The sequence below is a fragment of the Schistocerca nitens genome, chromosome 10, assembly GCF_023898315.1.
Source record: "Schistocerca nitens isolate TAMUIC-IGC-003100 chromosome 10, iqSchNite1.1, whole genome shotgun sequence".
NCBI classification, from domain to species: domain Eukaryota; kingdom Metazoa; phylum Arthropoda; class Insecta; order Orthoptera; family Acrididae; genus Schistocerca; species Schistocerca nitens.
In genome coordinates, this window is record NC_064623.1 from 63,838,121 (window position 1) to 63,861,804 (window position 23,684).

Below are 23,684 nucleotides of genomic sequence, written 5' to 3' on the forward strand. Positions count from 1 at the left end.
TGAACCCCCCCAGGGAACGTCTCACACAAGACGAGTGTAACCCCTATGTTTGCGTGGTAGAGTAATGGTGGTGTACGCGTACTTGGAGAACTTGTTTGCGCAGCAATCGCCGACATAGTGTAACTGAGGCAGAATAAGGGGAACCAGCCCGCATTCACCGAGGCAAATGGAAAACCGCCTAAAAACCATCCACAGACTGGCCGGTTCACCGGACCTCGACACAAGTCAGCCAGGCGGATTCGTGCCGGAGACCAGGCGCTCCTTCCTGCCCGGAAAGCCGTGCGTTAGACCGCACGGCCAACTGGGTGGGCCTTAACATGGATACATTACTGTACTCCTGAGACCAAACGACAAACTAAACAATGGGTTACCAATGGAGAAGCTGCAGCAAAAAAGGTGAAAACCATTCCTTTGGCCCGAAAGGTTATGGCGACTGTCTTTTGGGATTCGAAAGCGATAATCCTCGTCGACTATCTGGAAAAGGGTAAAACTATTACAGGTACATATTATTCATCGTTATTGGACCGTCTGAAAATCGAGCTGCAAGAAAAACGCCGACTATTGGACTGCAAAAAAAAAAAAAGGTCCTCTTCCATCACAACAATGCACCAGCACACACCTCAGCAGTTGTGGTCGCAAAATTAATGGAAATAGAATTCCAGCTCGTTTCACATCCCCTCTATTCTCCAGACTTGTCTCCCTCCGACTAATACTTGTTCCCCAATTTGAAGGAATGGCTGGCGGGACAAAGATTTTATTTAAACGACGAGGTGATTGCAGTAACTATTAGCTATATTGCAGACTTGAACAATTCCTATCATTCGGAAGGGATCAACAAATTAGAACAGCATTGGACGAAGTGTATAAGTCTAAAAGGAGACTATGTCGAAAAATAAAAAAAGGCTTACCCCAAAGACGTAAGTAGTTTTTATTATTGCACGGACCTTTCAAACGCTCCTCGTAGGGACAAAAGACTGTACATCTACATCTACGTTCTACATCTACATTTATACTCCGCAAGCCACCCAACCGTGTGTGGCGGAGGGCACTTTACGTGCCACTGTCATTACCTCCCTTTCCTGTTCCAGTCGCGTATGGTTCGCGGGAAGAACGACTGCCGGAAAGCCTCCGTGCGTGCTCTAATCTCTCTAATTTTACATTCGTGATCTCCTCGGGAGGTATAAGTAGGAGGAAGCAATATATTCGATACCTCATCCAGAAACGCACCCTCTCGAAACCTGGCGAGCAAGCTACACCGCGATGCAGAGCGCCTCTCTTGCAGAGTCTGCCACTTGAGTTTGCTAAACATCTCCGTTACGGTATCACGCTTACCAAATAACCCAGTGACGAAACGCGCCGCTCTTCTTTGGAACTTCTCTACCTCCTCCGTCAACCCGACCTGGTACGGATCCCATACTGATGAGCAATACTCAAGAATAGGTCGAACGAGTGTTTTGTAAGCCACCTCCTTTGTTGATGGACTACATTTTCTAAGGACTCCCCCAATGAATCTCAACCTGGTACCCGCCTTAGCCGGCCGAAGTGGCCGTGCGGTTAAAGGCGCTGCAGTCTGGAACCGCAAGACCGCTACGGTCGCAGGTTCGAATCCTGCCTCGGGCATGGATGTGTGTGATGTCCTTAGGTTAGTTAGGTTTAACTAGTTCTAAGTTCTAGGGGACTAATGACCTCAGCAGTTGAGTCCCATAGTGCTCAGAGCCATTTGAACCATTTGAACCCGCCTTACCAACAATTAATTTTATATGATCATTCCACTTCAAATCGTTCCGTACGCATACTCCCAGATATTTTACAGAAGCAACTGCTACCAGTGTTTGTTCCGGTATCATATAATCATACAATAAAGGATCCTTCTTTCTATGTATTCGCAATACATTACATTTGTCTATGTTAAGGGTCAGTTGCCACTCCCTGCACCAAGTGCCTATCCGCTGCAGATCTTCCGGCATTTCACTGCAATTTTCTAATGTTGCAACTTCTCTGTATACTACAGCATCATCCGCGAAAAGCCGCATGGAGCTTCCGACACTATCTGCTAGATCATTTATATATATTGTGAAAAAAAAAAGGTCCCATAACACTCCCCTGTGGCACGCCAGAGGTTACATTAACGTCTGTAGACGTCTCTACATTGAGAACAACATGCTGTGTTCTGTTTGCTAAAAACTCTTCAATCTAGCCACACAGCTGGTCTGATATTCCCTAGGCTCTTACTTTGTTTATCAGGCGACAGTGCGGAACTGTATCGAACGCCTTCCGGAAGTCAAGGAAAATGGCATCTACCTGGGAGCCTGTATCTAATATTTTCTGGGTCTCATGAACAAATAAAGCGAGTTGGATCTCACACGATGGCTGTTTCCGGAATCCATGTTGATTCCTATAGATTCTGGGTTTCCAGAAACGACATGATACGCGAACAAAAAACATGTTCTAAAATTCTACTACAGATCGACGTCAGAGATATAGGTCTATAGTTTTGCGCATCTGCTCGACGACCCTTCTTGAAGACTGGAACTACCTGTGCTCTTTTCCAATCATTTGGAACCTTCCTCTAGAGACTTGCGGTACACGGCTGTCAGAAGCGGGGCAAGTTCTTTCGCGTACTCTGTGTATAATCGAATTGGTATCCCGTCAGGTCCAGTGGACTTTCCTCTGTTGAGTGATTACAGTTGCTTTTCTATTCCTTGAATACTTATTTCGATGTCAGCCATTTTTTCGTTTGTGAGAGGATTTAGAGAAGGAACTGCAGTGCGGTCTTCCTCTGTGAAACAGCTTTGGAAAAAGGTGTTTAGTATTGCTTACTTACAACATTTTTTAACCTAGGGACTTCACTCTTGGTATTCCATTCTTATTGTTACCTCTTAATTTTCAAACATTGTATATTGGCCATCTTTCCGTAAGTTTTCACCTACTGTCCCAAGATTTTCAAACATTCTGCACCATTTGCCAGTGTTGGAGACTTTTTCAGGGTCGACTCATCTTACGAAGCCTTGGTGCCACTATCGAACATAGCGACAGGGCTCGGGTACCTACCACACTGTGGACTGGTTGCCGGAGACCCTCACAGGCTGGCACTGGTGTCCAGCACGCTGGTGCCCCCGGCCCCACTCCACGTTGTAGGCCAGCAGTGCCCCATTGGGGCCTGCCGGTCCGCGCCACTGGAGACGCACCTCCTCCCACGAGGCCGACACCACGTGGGCCTCCTCGATGGCATCCGCTTCCCTCCGTGCTGCTGTCCTGTAAACACGGAACGAGCACTCTGCACCACCGGTCAGAAAACAACTGGGGAATGGGAAGCCTGGGCTCGGCATCTCCATGACGCTGAGAACTCCTCAAGCTGCATCAGCTGACAAGGGAACGTATTGGGAATGGGAAGCTAGGGTTGGGCATCTCAGCGACATCGGGAATTCCTCAATCTGTGTCAATGGACATGGAACAAGCAGGGGTGAGAAGCCGAGGTGTGGCATCTCTATGACATAGAGAACACCTCATGGCGTGTCAGTTGACATGAAAGAATTAGTGAAAGGCAACACACCAAGAATTCCTCATGCCATGTCAGCTGACACATAACGACTTGGGAAAAGGAAGCCTAGGTGTGGCATCTATTGGGTATGCAGGAAGTATGGACGAATTTGGATTTTGCACCATTTTGTCATGTTTTTTCAAATGGGTCTAAGCACTATGGGACTTAACATCTGAGGTCATCAGTCTCCTAGACTTAGAACTACTTAAACCAAACAAACCTAAGGACATCACACACATCCATGACCGAGACAGGACTCGATCCTGTGACTGTAGCAGAACTGAAGCGCCTAGAACCGCTCGGCCACAGCGGCCGGCTCATGTTTGTTATCTGCGATCCTTTCCATTAGTAGCTTGATATCTTTTCTGTGGTGAACATTGTTGTTTGATGTTTATTTTCGCCTAGAAAAACAATGAAAGACCCACGTCAACAGTTCGTGAACTGCGTGTGACACTCAGGCATAACGCAGCTCCAACCGTATCATCAGTTCAGAAGTTGATCCGGAAGTTTGAGAGCACGGTTTCTGTTTCAAACGTTAAGAAAACAGGACGACCGCGTTGTGTTCCAACAAGAAAGCATTGCTGTCGTGCGTGGAAATGTGACCGTAAGGCACAGAAAATCGGTTCGCCGACGAGCCCAGCTGGATATATCACCAACTTCACTGCATGAAATACTTTCAAAAGATCTGAAAATGCATGTGTACAAGATTCGACTTACACAAGTGTTGAAGCCTGTTGATCATGGAAAGAGATATCTGTTTGCTCAATGGGTAAGTCAGATAAGCAGAACTGAAGAATTTGGGGTTACCAAAATCCGCGAGTGACTGTGGAAGATAAGAGGCATCCACAACGCACGACTGTGTGGTGTGAATTCTGGGCAGGAGCAGTGATCGACCAGCACTTCTTTGAGAATGATGATGGGGCTGCCGTCACTGTGAGAGCGACTGTTACCGTTCTGGTTGGTTTTTCCCTCTTATTGATGAAAATGACGATTTTGGTTTCAGCGAGATGGTGCGACATGTCACACATTCCACGAAACGATTATTCTGCTCAGTGAAACTTTTCCTCAAAACATTGTCTCTTTGTGTGGTAACCAGATCACGAGATCTTACCCCTTGTAACTTTTTTCGGGGGGGGGGGGGGATTTGTAAAATCAAATGTGTACTTGAACAAACCACAACACCGATTGTAGGATGAAATTAAAATGATTATTAGCGCCATCCCACCAGATATTTGTGAAAGCGTCGTCAAGAAATTCAATGAACGCGCATTGCTCATTGCCGTATGGTCCTGCGTGGTTAAATGGAGGATGTAATTTTTAATACATGATGCAAGAAGTTACTTAATGTGATTGTTAAAAAAATTACATTTTCAATCGATTTTGTATGTTCTATATCACTTTGACACTCGTCCCTATTTCCTGGGCACCCTCTAGATGGCTCAGAGAATTACTCTTGCTGTGACAGCTCACACAGAACAACTATGAAAGGGAAATCCTATGCGCGACATTCCAATAGCGCTAGGAATTCCTCAGACTGTGTCAGGGATCGTGGAACAACTGCGGAATGGGAAGCATAGGTGTGAAATCTTGATGATACCACGTATTTATCATGTGGCAGATTCTCCGTGCAGTGTGTGGATAACATGCATTTACCAATGTCAGTCATATGACTGGACCATCTCGTGGAAATGAGCTCTTGACTGGTTCTTCTTCTTTCGTTTCACCCTCTTTGGGGTACGCTGGATCAATAATTTCTATGTGCGTCGTTCTTTTCTTAGAGCCCAGTATTTCTTCATTCTTTCTGATCTTCTTCTCCTCTCTTCTTCCGAGATGAAGGGTTTGAACTTTTGTGTGGATTTGTCTTGGAACCTTATGTTTTCATCTTTAGTAATTAATTTAGCTGTTCGATCAATAAGTGAATTTCCTGAAATCTTTAATTCTACTAGGTCCATCTCAGTTTCTTTATACCAGTTGGGTTTCGTTTTGCGGTTACGGAAGAAGTCAATGATTTGTTTAGTTAATCTGTTGGAATTCATTCTGAGAAGATGACCATAAAAATTAATTCTCCTTTTTCGCATAGAATCTGAATGTTTTTCAATTTTCTTGTAAAGAGGTTCATTTTTGATGTATATAATCTTATTGTCTTGAAATTTTGGCCCCATGATTTTTCTTAAAATTTTTCTTTCCTTTAGCTCAAGTTTCTCCATTTGGCCTTTGAAACTGATGTTAAGTGTTTCTGCTGCATACAGTGCATCTGCCTTATTCACTGTCTTGTAATGTGTAATTCTGGACCCCCATGAAAGGGATTTTTTGTTGTATGCATTTTTTGTTAGTTGGAAGGCCAATTCAGTTTTCATGGATTCCATTACTTTGCTTTCCCCAGCATTCCAACTAATCCATTCTCCGAGATATTTGAATTCTTTTACTATCTCAATCTTCTGTTCTTGAACTTTGAGGTATTTACAGGTGTGCTTGATGTTTGTCAATATCTTAGTTTTTTCAAAGGAGATGTGAAGACCTCATCACCGGATATTGTGCACTGGATGTTGTTTTTATACTACACTGAATTCATTACGGACATCAAATTTCAGAGATCGACTTTTCTCGGTTTTATCAATTGTGATCCTATATGTTTTTCTCAAAGTAACACAGACTCATAATTTTAGACACCGCGTCTAAAAAACTTGGAGCGCTAACATACCACATAGCAAAACATTTGGCTTCTATTTCAAGCCTTGTGCTACCATCATACTCGAAATTTAGAAAATATTGCACGGAACTTTAGAATCGCGCATTTAACGAACTTCGGTATTAGTGACTTTTGATATGGTCTCTGTGTCCACCAGAGAGCCACTGATCGATTCAGGGAACTCGCAGGAGCTAAGCTGGAAGAGGACATCTGACACCTTTTAGAACATGCGCTTACCTTGACTTATTCTTTCATCCAACAACCAACGTTTAGACTAACCTGACGGTGTTATTACGGGCAGCCCATTGTCTCCTACAGTAGCTAACCTTTCTGTGGAAGACTTCGAGGACAAAGTAGTTCAATCAGCGGTTTCGAAACCTAAATGTGCTTCGAGACAACACCTTCGTCGAATGCCTCCATGGGGCAGCAACGCTTCCTCCATTTTTAGAACATTTAAACTCCCTCCATCCTAGCAGCATTTCGAAATGGAAATGGAGAATGGTGCCGATTTCCCGTTTCTGGATCCAGTGGTTTGTATTAAAGAAGATGGCACCTTGCGTGACAGTGTGTTTTGTAAAGCAACACAAGCCAGCTAGCAGCCATCATGCACCCAAATGCAGCGGTGTATTACGGACTCTCACTCTTAGGGCTAGAGTTACATGAGATCCAGAGAGCTTGTCAGAAGATCTTAGCCATCTACACCCTGTCTTTGTCCAAAACAGGTGATCCGATAAGCATATCGGTCTTGCGTTTCTGCCAGACATCAAGAAGAACCAGAATAAATGGACAACTCCACTGGGATGGTTTTCTTGCGTTTTCTGTGTGTCGCGTCAGGTCGGTAGTCTCTTCAAGAAACAGTGAATAAAATGTCTCTTCCACCCTAAAGCTTCAACGCAAATCGTTCTGGGTCTTCTACAAGACGATCTCAGCCTAAAGATGCCAGGAATAGACAAGAACCTGTGTGTGGTATAACAGACGAGTGGCGATCAATAAATAATGAAAAACATTTTTCTCGACCCATTTTCGGCTGAAAAAAATGTGAAGACTTCACGGAAAGAAAGGGTTAAGTCCAAATCTCACGAAAATGAGTTGTATCTTTATGAACTTCATCAGATATGCTTTCAGTTGGGTGAACTTAAATGAACGTGATGGGTACAGTCACGCATTCGTAGGCAGATTAAAATACGGAACACGGAGAAAACGGGTCAAGTCCGTCCAATACTCGGACAGAAAGAGTGAAGTCCATCAGGTGCGGATTTATGAGCTGTATTGATTTTTTTGTCTGTTTTTATGGAAGTCTCATTGTTGACATTGTTAAATGCAATGTCATTGTTGATCTTTCTTATGTATTGTCGAAGCTAACATGGAGCAGATTCGACATTAGCTTCTTTGCTTTGTGCTATGGTGAAACTTAATTTCGTGCCGTGATTTGTGATAAGACAGGACAGCCTTGACAATCGCTTCAGCGCTTTGTGGTGTCGTAGATAGAATTGAATTTCGTGTAAAATCCAACTGAGGTCGGTGTTTCAACTGGTGATGGAATATCCAAGCTGCAGTGGTAAGTGTAGAGAAAGACAGAGCTATTGTAGACAACCTGAAGTATCTAAAAAGCTAAGAACAATGTCACATGAAAAAGAAGAGCAGTGTAACTGCAAGAAGAAATGTACTAATTAACTGATGGAGAGAAGTCTACATTAATATCTAATTTCTATTTGCTGAAGGACTCAAATGTGTAAAGTTGTCACCCAACAGGACTGATTTCTGTTGACAATGTACAACGCCAAAGGCCGCGCAGAGATGAGACAGCAGCTACTTTGCGTGATTATACATTTAATTATAAGGTCAGAATAATGAGAGACAATACCGTGACAGAATTGTCTGTTGGTCAAAAGGCCTTTACATCACTGCATGGTATTTCAAAGAAAAGATTATAAACTATTAGGAATTCCTTAAAAAATGAAGGCTTGGCGCCAGTTGATAAACGAAACACAGAAACCAAATTCATAAACTTTCAACAGGAACAGAGCAAAACGCCTGCGCTCACATCATTTAAAGGACGGTCCAGTCATTACAACATAAATGAAACACAGAAACTGTATTTGCCTGAAGAACTCACAATCAAGAAGATGTTCAAGATGTTTCAAGAGACACATTCTACTTGTACCGTATCATATGAAACTTATTGTAAAATATTTAATACAAAATTTAATGTCTCATTCAGTTTCCCTCGAAGTGATACATGCAGTACTTGTGATAAGTTTTCTGTAATTTTCAATGCTATAGAGGCACAACTCACACATGCGACAGATGGAAAGAAAAGATCTGACGTTCAAAATAATATTAAGAGAGAGGAGATTGAGTATGAACTGCACCGCGGAAAAGCTGATGCATTCTATCAGCGTAAAAGACAATCTCGGCAGAGAAGCAGAAATTTTACAAACACGGAATCAATATGTATGGATTTCCAACGAAATCTTCCATGTCCAAACATCAGCACCATTGTCTAATGTAAGCGACCGCTATCTGTTTAACATACATCGATTCTTAGGAAGTAATTCAGTGTTTCATGTTTATCCTGAAACTATAGGGAAGAAAGGCTCAAATGAAGTAATTTCTTCCCTCCATCTTTATGTTACTTCGTTTCTGGATACTGAAGTTAAAAATTTGGAAACCTTCTGTGACTCATGTGGCGATCAAAACAAAAACAACACCCTTTTCAGGTTCTCCATTATGCAAAGCGATTTGAATAAATACGGGTAGCATTCCCAGTAAGAGGACATTCATACCTGGAAAGTGATAAAGACATTGACCTCATCAGACGTAAAACAAAAGCTGTGCTCCCAAAGGACTGGACAGACATAATTAAAGATGCACGTCCGAAACCCACTCCTTTTCAGGTTGTTGAAGTTGATGGCGCAATGATACGTGACTGGATTGTTTATTGCAACCAAGATACCGACCAAAATCTTCATTCCCATCGCGAATTACGAAGGAGATGAATACAGAACGTCACCATCCAAGGCTTATCATAGATCGTGACACAATGGATCTTGGATCACTAAAGTTGTTACTGCTCCTGCTGGGCGTATGGAAGAGGAACCGGAACTTGCAGAAGGAGAGTTTTTATTCCCTTCACCCTGCTACGAAGGTAGGCTGGTAAAGACTTTAGTCACAGTAGTTAAATGAAACTAGACCATAGCAGTGTGCGAAATAGCAGGTCCTGCTTTATTATAACAAACATATTGAGGTACCATGCTAGTACGAGGTCACATGTCCAATCTTTCAGGACTGCTACCTACACTCCTGGAAATGGAAAAAAGAACACATGGACACCGGTGTGTCAGACCCACCATACTTGCTCCGGACACTGCGAGAGGGCTGTACAAGCAATGATCACACGCACGGCACAGCGGACACACCAGGAACCGCGGTGTTGGCCGTCGAATGGCGCTAGCTGCGCAGCATTTGTGCACCGCCGCCGTCAGTGTCAGCCAGTTTGCCGTGGCATACGGAGCTCCATCGCAGTCTTTAACACTGGTAGCATGCCGCGACAGCGTGGACGTGAACCGTATGTGCAGTTGACGGACTTTGAGCGAGGGCGTATAGTGGGCATGCGGGAGGCCGGGTGGACGTACCGCCGAATTGCTCAACACGTGGGGCGTGAGGTCTCCACAGTACATCGATGTTGTCGCCAGTGGTCGGCGGAAGGTGCACGTGCCCGTCGACCTGGGACCGGACCGCAGCGACGCACGGATGCACGCCAAGACCGTAGGATCCTACGCAGTGCCGTAGGGGACCGCACCGCCACTTCCCAGCAAATTAGGGACACTGTTGCTCCTGGGGTATCGGCGAGGACCATTCGCAACCGTCTCCATGAAGCTGGGCTACGGTCCCGCACACCGTTAGGCCGTCTTCCGCTCACGCCCCAACATCGTGCAGCCCGCCTCCAGTGGTGTCGCGACAGGCGTGAATGGAGGGACGAATGGAGACGTGTCGTCTTCAGCGATGAGAGTCGCTTCTGCCTTGGTGCCAATGATGGTCGTATGCGTGTTTGGCGCCGTGCAGGTGAGCGCCACAATCAGGACTGCATACGACCGAGGCACACAGGGCCAACACCCGGCATCATGGTGCGGGGAGCGATCTCCTACACTGGCCGTACACCACTGGTGATCGTCGAGGGGACACTGAATAGTGCACGGTACATCCAAACCGTCATCGAACCCATCGTTCTACCATTCCTAGACCGGCAAGGGAACTTGCTGTTCCAACAGGACAATGCACGTCCGCATGTATCCCGTGCCACCCAACGTGCTCTAGAAGGTGTAAGTCAACTACCCTGGCCAGCACGATCTCCGGATCTGTCCCCCATTGAGCATGTTTGGGACTGGATGAAGCGTCGTCTCACGCGGTCAGCACGTCCAGCACGAACGCTGGTCCAACTGAGGCACCAGGTGGAAATGGCATGGCAAGCCGTTCCACAGGACTACATCCAGCATCTCTACGATCGTCTCCATGGGAGAATAGCAGCCTGCATTGCTGCGAAAGGTGGACATACACTGTACTAGTGCCGACATTGTGCATGCTCTGTTGCCTGTGTCTATGTGCCTGTGGTTCTGTCAGTGTGATCATGTGATGTATCTGACCCCAGGAATGTGTCAATAAAGTTTCCCCTTCCTGGGACAATGAATTCACGGTGTTTTTATTTCAATTTCCAGGAGTGTATTACCGAGGAGAAGTATCGTGATCTGCAAGAACTGAAGGTGTTCTGTGACACAGGGGCCCAAGAGTTCTATACAAATATTCCTTTCCGGCAGCGAATTTACAAAAACGTTTTATGTTATTTGTTTGTAATAAGTAAAAAGTGAGAAATGAAGACCGTGGGTTATAAAAACTGTGATTTACTCTGATAACTGAAATTACGTCCTATTAACTATATTTTTAATGTATGTGTTTAACCATTTATTGAATAATTGTTGGTAGTTGTATACCATGTGATTTAAAGATACAAACGTTCAGACATAGGGTCATTAATCATTATAATTTACATGAGTTCAGTGAAAATAAAAACAGAATATTGGTAAACATTTTTGTTTCTAAAACCTGATTAGTCATGAACATCCTGTACAATAATGACTAGACTCATAGATGAGTCAAGGGAGATTGTCAGGCGACTTACAGGGAAGTTTTATAGTGAAGTATCATCCCAATATCACATTACATTCTGACTTTTACAATCTAATTAGTGCATTATACAAAGAAATTAAAAATAGACAGATAAAAAGAAATACAGGGTCCAAATTTTAATATTTTTTCCACTTTTAGGGACTCCTATAGAAAAGATTGTTGAATGTACTGTATAAATTACAAAAGTATGTTTCAATAACCAATGAAACTGTAACGTTTTAAACTTTACAATAGCTCTCCTGAAAAATCTATAAAATGGACTCCTTCTCTCCGTGTGGTCTTCATGTGGATTTTATTGTGGGACATAGTGGAATATTTCCGCTTCACCCCATACACTGTCATGAAGTTCCAATAGGTGTCGGCACTGTAAGTAGCCCTCAAAATGGCGCCAGTAATGGAAGTGCTGTCTTTGTGTTTCTTTTGGTGGAACACCAGAGAATCGCATCTATTCAGAGGAGCTTGCAGAATGTCGACGGAGACCTGGCAGTGAACGAAAGCACGGTGAGTCGTCGTGCGAGGCCTCTGTCGCCATCACAACAAGATGGCACAAACCTGTACGATCTTCGGCATGTCTGCAGGCAGCAAACAGCGGGAATGTCGGAACGTGCCAGCCAAAATGCAAACGAACTTCTCCTTCTCCAAGACAATGCAAGATCTCGCACAAGTCTGCACAGCCGAGAGGGAGTCAAAAAAATTCATCTGATTGTTCTTCCTCATCAACCCTACACCCCAGAACTCGCACCTTTCCAGTTCCATCTGTTTGGTCCAGTGAAGAATGCCTTCACCAGGAAGCAGTATGTACATGATGAGGAGATTATTGATGCAGTAAGACGTTGGCTCCGACGTATGCGGGCATAAGGCCCTACCAGTAAGGTAGTGTCGACCTTTGCATTGACCGGAGATTATTTTGAAAAATACTATTTTGTAGCCAAAACGGTGGGGAGTAATATGGTGCATTGGAATCCTGAATAAAACCAACTCGGTTTCAGAAAGAAAATGTGTTGCATCACTTATTGAACGGCCCTTGTACATTGGCAAGGGGTGTCACATTGTTAAAGCCAGAAGCGATAAACATAATGTCACACCTGACTACTTCAGCCAGAAAAATCTGCTTTTGCTTAACTCTTATCTCGATAAGGGACACGGTATGAACTATGGAGAGACGGAGTTCCTCTTGTCTGTCTCTGTGTACTTGGAATATAACATTAAACAAGTAGTCGAAGTATGTATAGCTAATGACTTAATTAACAGACTCACCAGATTTCAGCTCAGAAATGAGTGGGAACCAGCACTGGCAACTCTAACGCATCGTCGGCCCCAGGCAAAAAATTCATCGACATATCACTGGTGAGGAATCGAAGACAGGATATCTAAGCTGGTCACCGACACCTAACTCACTCGCATACTCTGGGGTCTGTAGCTTGCAGTCATGTAAAGTTCACGGCTCCTTTCTCTGGCAGGGGCTACGGATGTCGACGTCCACAGCGGTAACAGTACAAATGCACCTTCTGCTGCCAGCAGTTTTCTAGCGAACCGACGTATGAATCTGCAAGCCTCAAGCCACAGTTGCATCTGGAGATCACGGGCAGCTGCCTCGTAGAAATATTGTGCAGTTGCCACAGTAGAATCCAACACAGTACCGTAGAACCTCTCATGTACTTATTACGTCAGGAAAGTGCCGGACAACGTCTCTGTTAGGGTTAGTAAGCAATGAAAGTGCGGGGCTCAAGTGCAGACCTCTCGGGGAAAGTACACGACGAAGATGCGTAGCAATGCAGTAATGCAGGAATTTCGACACTGTCGCCTTCCCTGGAGCAACGTGTAAATAAGAACTTTAGAGATAGGGACAGCTTAAATAGTATTCTTCTTTATCTTTATATTACTCAATATATAGAAGGCAATGTCCCGACTGACTGACTCACTCACTCATTGACTAACCATCGGCCAGCAAAGGGTAAAAATTTGAAATAGGCAGAGGATTTTGATTTTGTACTATGGGCATTATTCAAGAAATAATTTTTCTAAATTCCATCCCTAAGGGGCTGAAATAGGAGATGAAATGTGTTTTGAAAATATGTCGCTATTATGGCAATTTTGTAGTTAGACCTACAAAAATTGGTATTTGGTTTCTCGTTCAGAAGTGAAGAAACACATGTTTCAGTATCTTTAGAAATTTAACCGTTTTCTGGGTGAAATAGTGGGTGAAAGTTTTCTTGAAAATAGATCATTATGAAAGAACTACTTAAGTATTTTTAAAGCTACATCTGTGAACATTGGTATTTGACTTCTCGGTTAGAAGTAAAAGAAGTACGTATTTCAGTGTTTTTGAAAATTCAATTCCTAAGGGAGTGAAGTACGAGATTAAATGTTTTAGAGAATATTTCATTATGAAAGAATTATTGAGCCTAAATCTATTAAAAATTGAATTTGGCTTCTGAAGTAGAAATAAAAAGATATGTATTTCATTGTTTTTGGAAATTCAGCCCCTATAGGGGTAAAATACAGAATGAAAGTTTTTACGGAAGTATTTCATTATGCAATCATTTTTGAAGCTATGTCTACGAAAAGTTGTATTTGGCTTCTCTGTTAGAAGTAAAAAAGTTCACATTTCACTGTTTTTGTAAATTAAACCCCTAAGGGGGAGAAACAAGGTGCGAAATGTTTTACGAAAATATTTCTTTGTGAAACCGTTTATAAAGCTAAATCTATGAGAACTGGTAATTGGCTTTGCGATTAGAAATGAAAAAAATACGTGTTTCACTGGTTTTGGAAATTCAGTCCCTAAGGGGGGTGAAGTAGGGCCACACTGACCCACTCACTCATCATCGTCGAGCCCAAAGCGAAAGGATTTGGCGAGAGTGTAGGCATAGCTTAACAAAGGACTGTTCGAAATTCCACTCCGAAGGGGGAAATAGGCGATTAAAGGCTTTTTGAAAATATGTCGCAATGTAATTCAGGCAATTTAGAAGCTAGAATTACGAAAATTGATACATCATTTCTCAGTCAGAAATAAGAAAGAAATACGTATTTTAGCATCTTTGGAAATAAATAGAGGACGAATTTAAACAAAAATTATTAAAGAACAACTAAAGCATTTTTAAAGCTACATCAATGGAAATAGGTATTTGAGTTGGTGGTCAGAAATAAACAAAGTTTTTAAACGTTTGTCGACATCCGACCTCCTAAGGGAGTGAAATAGGGAATGTTAAGTTTTATGAAATTAATTAATTATGGACGCATTTTTAAAGCTAAATCTATGAAAATCTGAAATTGCCCTCTTAGTGAGATATAAAAATATACGTGTTTCACTGTTTTTGGAAATTCACCCCTATTAATAAAATATTTCGTTATATAAAAAATTTAATCCTAAATATATGAAAACTGATATTTCACTTCTCGTTTACATACACTACTGGCCATTAAAATTGCTACACCACAAAGATAACGTGCTACACGCGCGAAATTTAACCGACAGGAAAAAGATGCTGTGATATGCAAACGATTAGCTTTTCAGAGCATTCACACAAGGTTGGCGCCGGTGGCGACACCTACAACGTGCTGTCATGAGGAAAGTTTCGAACCGATTTCTCATACACAAACAGCAGTTGACTTCCGATGCCTCGTGTAAGGAGGAGAAATGCGTACCATCACGTTTCAGACTTTGATAAAGGTCGGATTGTAGCGTATCGCGATTGCGGTTTATCGTATCGCGACATTGCTGCTCGCGTTGGTCGAGATCCAATGACTGTTAGCAGAATATGGAATCTGTGGGTTCAGGAGGGTAATACGGAACGCCGTGCTGGATCCCAACGGCCTCGTATTACTAGCAGTCGAGATGACAGGCATGTTATCCGCATGGCTGTAGCGGATCGTGCAGCCACGTCTCGATCCCTGAGTCAACAGATGGGGACGTTTGCAAGACAACAACCATCTGCACGAACAGTTCCATGACGTTTGCAGCAGCATGGACTATCAGCTCGGAGACCGTGGCTGCGGTTACCCTTGACGCTGCATCACAGACAGGAGCGCCTGCGATGGTGTCCTCAACGACGAACTTGGATGCACGAATGGCAAAACGTCATTTTTTCGGATGAATCCAGGTTCTGTTTACAGCATCACGATGGTCGCATCCATGTTTAGCGACATCGCGGTGATCGCACATTGGAAGCGTGTATTCGTCATCGCCATACTGGGGTGCCACCTCTTGTTCGCATTGACGGGACTTTGAACAGTGGACGTTACATTTCAGATGTGTTACGACCCGTGGCGCTACCCTTCATTCGATCCCTGCGAAACCCTACATTTCAGCAGGATAATGCACGACCGCATGTTGCAGGTCCTGTACGAGCCTTTCTGGATACAGAAAGTGTTAGACTGCTGCCCTGGCCAGCACATTCTCCAGATCCCTCACCAACTGAAAACGTCTGGTTAATGGTGGCCGAGCAACTGGCTCGTCACAATATGCCAGTCACTACTCTTGAACTGTGGTATCGTGTTGAAGCTGCATGGGCAGCTGTACCTGTACACACCATCCAAGCTCTGTTTGACTCAATGCCCAGGCGTATCAAGGCCGTTATTACGGCCAGAGGTGGTTGTTCTGGGTACTGATTTCCCACGATCTATGCACCCAAATTGCGTAAAATGTAATCACATGTCAGTTCTAGTGTAATATATTAGTCAAATGAATACCCGTTTATCATCTGCATTTCTTCTTGGTGTAGCAATTTTAATGGCCAGTAGTGTATACAGAAATATGTGTTGGGGATGAAAGTTCTGTAGAAATATCGCCGCAAATGGACTCCAGCTACCAGAATTGCTCTTTGGTCAGAAGTGCATCTGCAGAAGATCACGCTTCTATGGCCTCAATTAGACTGAAAAATTTAGAAGGCGTTGCAGATTGTCCACATATCAAAATTCGATTAAAGAAAAAAATGTTTGCAGACGATAGGTCTACACGTGAGGAACAGTGGATGCTAAGATAGTATTTTATACACTCCTGGAAATGGAAAAAAGAACACATTGACACCGGTGTGTCAGACCCACCATACTTGCTCCGGACACTGCGAGAGGGCTGTACAATCAATGATCACACGCACGGCACAGCGGACACACCAGGAACCGCGGTGTTGGCCGTCGAATGGCGCTAGCTGCGGAGCATTTGTGCACCGCCGCCGTCAGTGTCAGCCAGTTTGCCGTGGCATACGGAGCTCCATCGCAGTCTTTAACACTGGTAGCATGCCGCGACAGCGTGGACGTGGACCGTATGTGCAGTTGACGGACTTTGAGCGAGGGCGTATAGTGGGCATGCGGGAGGCCGGGTGGACGTACCGCCGAATTGCTCAACACGTGGGGCATGAGGTCTCCACAGTACATCGATGTTGTCGCCAGTGGTCGGCGGAAGGTGCACGTGCCCGTCGACCTGGGACCGGACCGCAGCGACGCACGGATGCACGCCAAGACCGTAGGATCCTACGCAGTGCCGTAGGGGACCGCACCGCCACTTCCCAGCAAATTAGGGACACTGTTGCTCCTGGGGTATCGGCGAGGACCATTCGCAACCGTCTCCATGAAGCTGGGCTACGGTCCCGCACACCGTTAGGCCGTCTTCCGCTCACGCCCCAACATCGTGCAGCCCGCCTCCAGTGGTGTCGCGACAGGCGTGAATGGAGGGACGAATGGAAACGTGTCGTCTTCAGCGATGAGAGTCGCTTCTGCCTTGGTGCCAATGATGGTCGTATGAGTGTTTGGCGCCGTGCAGGTGAGCGCCACAATCAGGACTGCATACGACCGAGGCACACAGGGCCAACACCCGGCATCATGGTGTGGGGAGCGATCTCCTACACTGGCCGTACACCACTGGTGATCGTCGAGGGGACACTGAATAGTGCACGGTACATCCAAACCGTCATCGAACCCATCGTTCTACCATTCCTAGACCGGCAAGGGAACTTGCTGTTCCAACAGGACAATGCACGTCAGCATGTATCCCGTGCCACCCAACGTGCTCTAGAAGGTGTAAGTCAACTACCCTGGCCAGCAAGATCTCCGGATCTGTCCCCCATTGAGCATGTTTGGGACTGGAAGAAGCGTCGTCTCACGCGGTCTGCACGTCCAGCACGAACGCTGGTCCAACTGAGGCGCCAGGTGGAAATGGCATGGCAAGCCGTTCCACAGGACTACATCCAGCATCTCTACGATCGTCTCCATGGGAGAATAGCAGCCTGCATTGCTGCGAAAGGTGGATATACACTGTATTAGTGCCGACATTGTGCATGCTCTGTTGCCTGTGTCTATGTGCCTGTGGTTCTGTCAGTGTGATCTTGTGATGTATCTGACCCCAGGAATGTGTCAATAAAGTTTCCCTTTCCTGGGACAATGAATTCACGGTGTTCTTATTTCAATTTCCAGGAGTGTATAAGATAAAACAAGTGCTGAAATCCTTTGAGTTCATCCCTGTTAAATCTGAAGGTCACAACAGCGTAGTAGCAATGCATTGCTATAAGCTTACTTGTGTTTATCACGTTATAGCTAGAGAGCTTAGCAAGTGCGGTGTTTTGGGAAGACGCTGCACAAAAAGCAGGTGCGAGCCCCACCTGAAAGTGATGAGTGCAGCCGGGCTGCAGCGGCCGCCGTCGTTGCACGCCTCGACGCGGGCCACGTAGCGCGAGTAGTGGGACAGGCCGCGCAGCTCCGCGCTGAAGTTGCCCGCGGGCACCCGCACCGCCTCGGTGTCGTCCGAGGCGGGTCCCACGTCCGCATCGGTATCCACGATTCGGGCGCCCGCGTCGCCCGCAGCGACGTCCGCCAGCGCCGTGGCGGCGGCGCGCGGCAGCAGGTCGTCGTGCAGCAGCCGGTGGAAGCCCGCCGACAGGCAGCTCGCCTCGTCAGCCTCGGCCGGGCTGTCCAGGTCGTCCAGGTCGTCGGGTTCTCCGTGCCAGTCCAGCAGGCGGCTCTGCGAGTACCGCGAGTACAAGTCCAGGCTGCAGCGCCGGCGCGGGGTCTCACAGCTGTGGGCGGGGAATCAGTGGCGTCACTAATGTACACCTCTGGCCAGTAAAACTGCTGTGCTGAGAAGAACACGATTAACAGTGGTTGGTTGGTTGGGTGATTTAGGGAAGAGGATCAAACAGAGAGGTCATCAGTCCAATCGGATTAGGGAAGGATGGGGAAGGAAGCCACCAGTACCCTTTCAAAGGAGCCATCCCAGCATTTGCCTAAAGCGATTTAGGGAAACCATGGGAAAGGTAAATCAGGATGATCAGACGCAGGTTTGAACCGTCATCGTCCGCAGCTCGTGGTCGTGCGGTAGCGTTCTCGCTTCCCATGCCCGGGTTCCCGGGTTCGATTCCCGGCGGGGTCAGAGATTTTCTCTGCCTCGTGATGACTGGGTGTTGTGTGATGTCCTTAGGTTAGTTAGGTGTAAGTAGTTCTAAGTTCTAGGGGACTGATGACCATAGATGTTAAGTTCCATAGTGCTCAGAGCCATTTGAACCATTTGAACCGTCATCCTCCCGAATGTGAGTCCAGTGTGCTAACCATTGCACCACCTCGCTCTGTGCAAGTAACAATAATTTATTTATTGTGCTAATACAGTAGAGTAAGAAGAATGCTTCATTACCATGGAAGGTGATTGGGGGATAATATGAAGGTAAATACAGTGTAGTAGCAGTGTACTACTTTGGAAGTTGGCACATCTTTGCCTATCAATAGGTTTGTGGCTGGCAATGGGCTGCATGTCGCACATCGACATAGAAAGATAGATCCCTTATCATTTAGCTACAAAATAGCAGGTCAGCAACTGGAAGCAGTTAATTCCATGAATTATCTGGGAGTACGCATTAGGAGTGATTTAAAATGGAAGGATCATATAAAGTTAATAGTTGGTAAAGCAGATGCCAGACTGAGATTCATTGGAAGAATCCTAAGGAAATGCAATCCGAAAACAAAGGAAGTAGGTTACAGTACGCTTGTTCGCCCACTACTTGAATACTGCTCAGCAGTGTGGGATCCATACCAGATAGGGTTGATAGAAGAGACAGAGAAAATCCAACAGAGAGCAGCGCGCTTCGTTACAGGATCATTTAGTAATCGTGAAAGCGTTATGGAGATGATAGATAAACTCCAGTGGAAGACTCTGCAGGAGAGACGCTCAGTAGCTCAGTACAGGCTTTTGTTGAAGTTTCGAGAACATACCTTCACCGAAGAGTCAAGCAGTATATTGCTCCCTCCTACATATATCTCGTGACGAGACCATGAGGATAAAAGCAGAGAGATTAGAGCCCACACACAGGCATACCGACAATCTTTCTTTCCACGAACAATACGAAACTGGAATCGAAGGGAGAACCGATAGAGGTACTCAAGGTACCCTCTGCCACACACCGCCAGGTGGCTTGCGAAGTATGGATGTAGATGTAGATGTAGATGTAGATCGCTGGGAGGACGGCGGTGGCAGCGGGGACGGTTGTTACGTGAGGGTCCACAGAGTGATAAGAAGCAGTTGTGGGATGTATATAGGACAGTGCGTAATGACACGTGTGTGCAACAAGCGGGGCTATAGCAATCTGTGCTCTGTGACTGTACTGTAACCTGCAGTGTTTACTGTGGTTAAGTCTGTGGAGGCTTTCAATCACTGACTTCACAGAGAAATGAGGCCCGTATAGCATGGACATCGTGGTGTGTTTCTTTTCTTGGAACTTGGTAGATGGGAGCAACGTACTTGTCTGCCATACTCATGTGCTGAATCGAGAGATTGTTATGTGGTAGGCCTTCTGAGTAATTCTGTATGGAAGGGAATTGGCTGCTCTGAACCGATGTCATTCACTGCTTGTTGTCACTGTGTTTCGCCAAAAACTCATGGACAGTATAGCTGGTCTTTGCCTTGTGGTCCCCTAAAATATAGAACTCATGTGACAGAACAGACGTTATTGGTGGTTTCTTGCCTATTGGGTTAGGGTTTATACTGTGTTATGAGTAATGGTATGGTGATGTGTGGACTGGGTTATAATGCATTTTTGCTATCAAATCACTTTCACCTAATTGTGGAGAGCTAACTGGGTCATCAGACCTCACATGGATTTTTCTGTATCTTGCTGGGCAGCAGGAGCTGGGAGTTCATACTAATACCTGTGTTTGAATAATTCTGAGCTGAACTCGTCTTAGATCCATATACGTCCTGTTAGTATTACGGGGTTGTTATCACTGTGAAATATGTGATAACTTATGTGTCTGGAAATAAGTGTTAGGAAACCCATGTGATGTTGCTTTTGATTTTAAGTGGAGTTGAAGCATCATGGACTTTAATTTTCTGCAATGGCTACTTGCTCATAAAATGTTCCTGCTCTGGAAATTAATGATATCTTTCCTATGAAGATTCTGTTATGATGAATTTGATAAAATACTACATAAATGTTAGAGTAATGTTTTAATAAATGTCAATCTGTACTTATTTTCCAAGCTTCATTTGAGTAGTCGAAGACCCACAGCGCATGATATGAGCTTACACCTGCTTATCATGCAAAAACTAAACAGCTCAACCATTGCACTGTAGAGGTATGATGCTACAGAAAAAGCTGGAAAGCTGGTTGTAATCACAGCACCCCTACCTGATGGTGACGGGAGATGTCAGGCTGCAGTGCCCACTCATTGTGGGCCTCCTCTCACGACGTGTAGTGCAGTTGAAAATTTAGTATGCAGAGATGTCAGCTCTGGCAACGACAACAACAACTGTAGCCCAAATGGGCATTGACTCAAAATGAACTCAGGTAACATATGGTACATCATTCCACAATGTTTCATCTCCACGGCAAACGGTAGTGGCTGTTGAGTGGAGCTGTGTCAATCTCTTAATTTGCCTTACGATACTGAAGCGGCTGTTTCTCCTTCAACAGCCTCTTCAGGCATCTCTGTAAGCATGAGTAAAGCCAGTTCTGGCTTTTCGTTACGGAAAAACTATCATAACTGCCAGTGATTAAAGATCCTTTGTATGGCGAACAGAAATATTGGCAGTACACTCACTGAAGCGGACAATTTCTTGTAACGCAAGATGGTAATAACATATTCCTATACCACAGAAATTTTGAATAAAGTGTAGTTACTATTTATTCAGAGGTGTATGGTCAATGTTTCTCATAACTCTAAGTTTTAGGTATCATATCAGCCTTGAAATCAAACGTTTCAGTATCAGAATCGACGACTTCTGATCCAGCAGAGGAGAAGTACAAGGATGAGGTGGATAGGACAGTGGATGAGACCAAACCAGGATCACAATGAATGGAAGGAGGAGGAGCAGAAGAAGTGGCAAGAAAAGCTTTTGATGAGAGAGGGGATGTAGAAGAAGAAGAATCTCAACTAATGAGTAATGAGAAGGGAAGAAAACGTAGAGGATGAAAAGAAAGAGATGGAGAGGGAGTAGTACCAGGATGATTTCAAGGAAATAGAGAAGAAAAGGACATAGGAGAGAAGTAAAGACAGTAGCAGAAGAAGAAGAAGAAGAAGAAGAAGAAGAAGAAGGAGAAGAAACATGGAGGAGACGAAGTAGGAGCAGGAAAAGCTCAGACTAAGGATAGTTTGGGAATTAAATCACCCATGCCCTTTCAAAGGAAGCGTCGCGCCATGTGCCTCAAACGATTTAGGGAAATCATGGAAAACCTAAATGAGGACGGCCAGATGGGGATTTGAACCATCATCCTCCATAATGTGAATTCAGTCTGGTCACCACTGTGCTGTCTCGCTCAGTGCAGGAACGGGAAGACGAAAATGAATACTATGATATGATAATTATCGTGATACATATGATAATCACAAGCAGAAAGAAGTGGAGTGAGAGAAAGGTAGGAGAGAAAAGAAAACAAAATAGACATTATAAATCAAAAAAGATGGAGGAGAAAAAGGAAGAGAAGAGAATAAGAAGACAGAAGAAAAAGGGAGAAGCAATAGATGGACTAAGAAAGAAAATACTATACTAGAAGCGAAAAGCAGAAGTATGAGGAAGATGAAGCAGAAGAGTAATGTAGTGGAGAGGGACAAAGTGGAGAAAAAGAGGTGTAGAGAATTGGAAGACAACAAAGGGAACAAACTGAGTCAATACGGAGACAAATAGCTGAGGTGCTGCTGTGGTTGGAATGAATGGAAAGAAGGGATTGCTGTATAAGAAGGGGAGTAGAGGAAACTGGAAAATGAGAGGAAAAAAAGAAGACAAAGAAATGAGAAGGGTCAAAGGAGGGACTCCATCGGAAAATGGTAAGTAAGAAAGAGAGGGAAAAGAGGTACAAGCAGATGACAAACCAGGGTACTTGAGAAAGAAGGAGTGGGGAAAGAGGAGGTGTTGGTGAAGGAAGTGGTAGAAAAGAGGAAGAGGGGGAGGGGATAATAGGGAGCAACTGAAACAGAGGAAAGGAAGGAGTCATCAGACAGACAGACCTGCAGCAGCGGCGGCCATCCTCACGCCGCGTCGGCTCGGTGGCTGTCGAGGCAGCCACAGCGGTGGTGGTCTCGTCGCCTCCATCGTCGATGTTGTGGTCGTCAACGCTGGGCTGTGGCGGCCGCACGCAGTAGTCCCGCCCCCACAGGTCGCCCTCGGGCAGTGCACGCACACGCACCACGTACTCCAGGATGTCGCCCCTGCCAGGCAGTAATTAAGTATAACACTTGCTATGTGATGGTTCAAGGTGTTGGGCACAGGTTGAGTATATCGTCACGTAAAATGTGAGTCATGGCAAAGAGGCTACCTGGGGTACACTGAAACTTACAAGAGGAGCCCATTAAGTATTATGATTAAATGAAGGTCACTGAAAATATACTAAGAAAAGACCTAAGTATAATGGGACAATAGTTTCGTATATGGGGACATCAACTGAACCACAACAAAACTGCATATACTTGCCTTCATCAGGGTAACATCCTATCCAACCGGAAATTAGACATAAATTTTGAGGGTAACTGTCTGGTCTATAACAAACATCCACAGTATCTTGGAGTAAATGAAACGAAATGAGTGTTCGAAATTTGCACTCTGGAGATCCCTTGAGCTTGTTGATGCTCATAGATCATTTATCCAAATAATACATCTGTAAATTGTCCGCCCCCGGTAGCTGAGTGGTCAGTGCGACAGACTGTCCAATCCTAAGGGCCCGGTTTCGATTCCCGGCTGGGTCGGAGATTTTTTCCGCTCAGGGACTGGGTGTTGTCCTAATCATCATTTCATCCCCATCGAAGAGCAAGTCACCGAAGTGGCGCCAAGTCGAAAGACTTGCACCAGGCGAACGGTCT

General features: G+C 45.0%; 1 protein-coding gene across 1 annotated transcript in view; it reads right to left on the minus strand.

Moving 5' to 3' along the window:
* The window catches only part of LOC126209871 (insulin receptor-related protein-like), a 190,574-nt gene that overhangs the window by 68,930 nt on the left and 97,960 nt on the right, over nucleotides 1–23,684 (minus strand). The window contains exons 9-11 of the mRNA XM_049938996.1: nucleotides 22,836–23,036; nucleotides 18,008–18,421; nucleotides 3,052–3,255 (exon numbers count right to left, since the gene is read on the minus strand). Coding sequence (XP_049794953.1) covers nucleotides 3,052–3,255; nucleotides 18,008–18,421; nucleotides 22,836–23,036 — 819 coding nt within the window. The remainder of the gene's footprint in view (nucleotides 1–3,051; nucleotides 3,256–18,007; nucleotides 18,422–22,835; nucleotides 23,037–23,684) is intronic.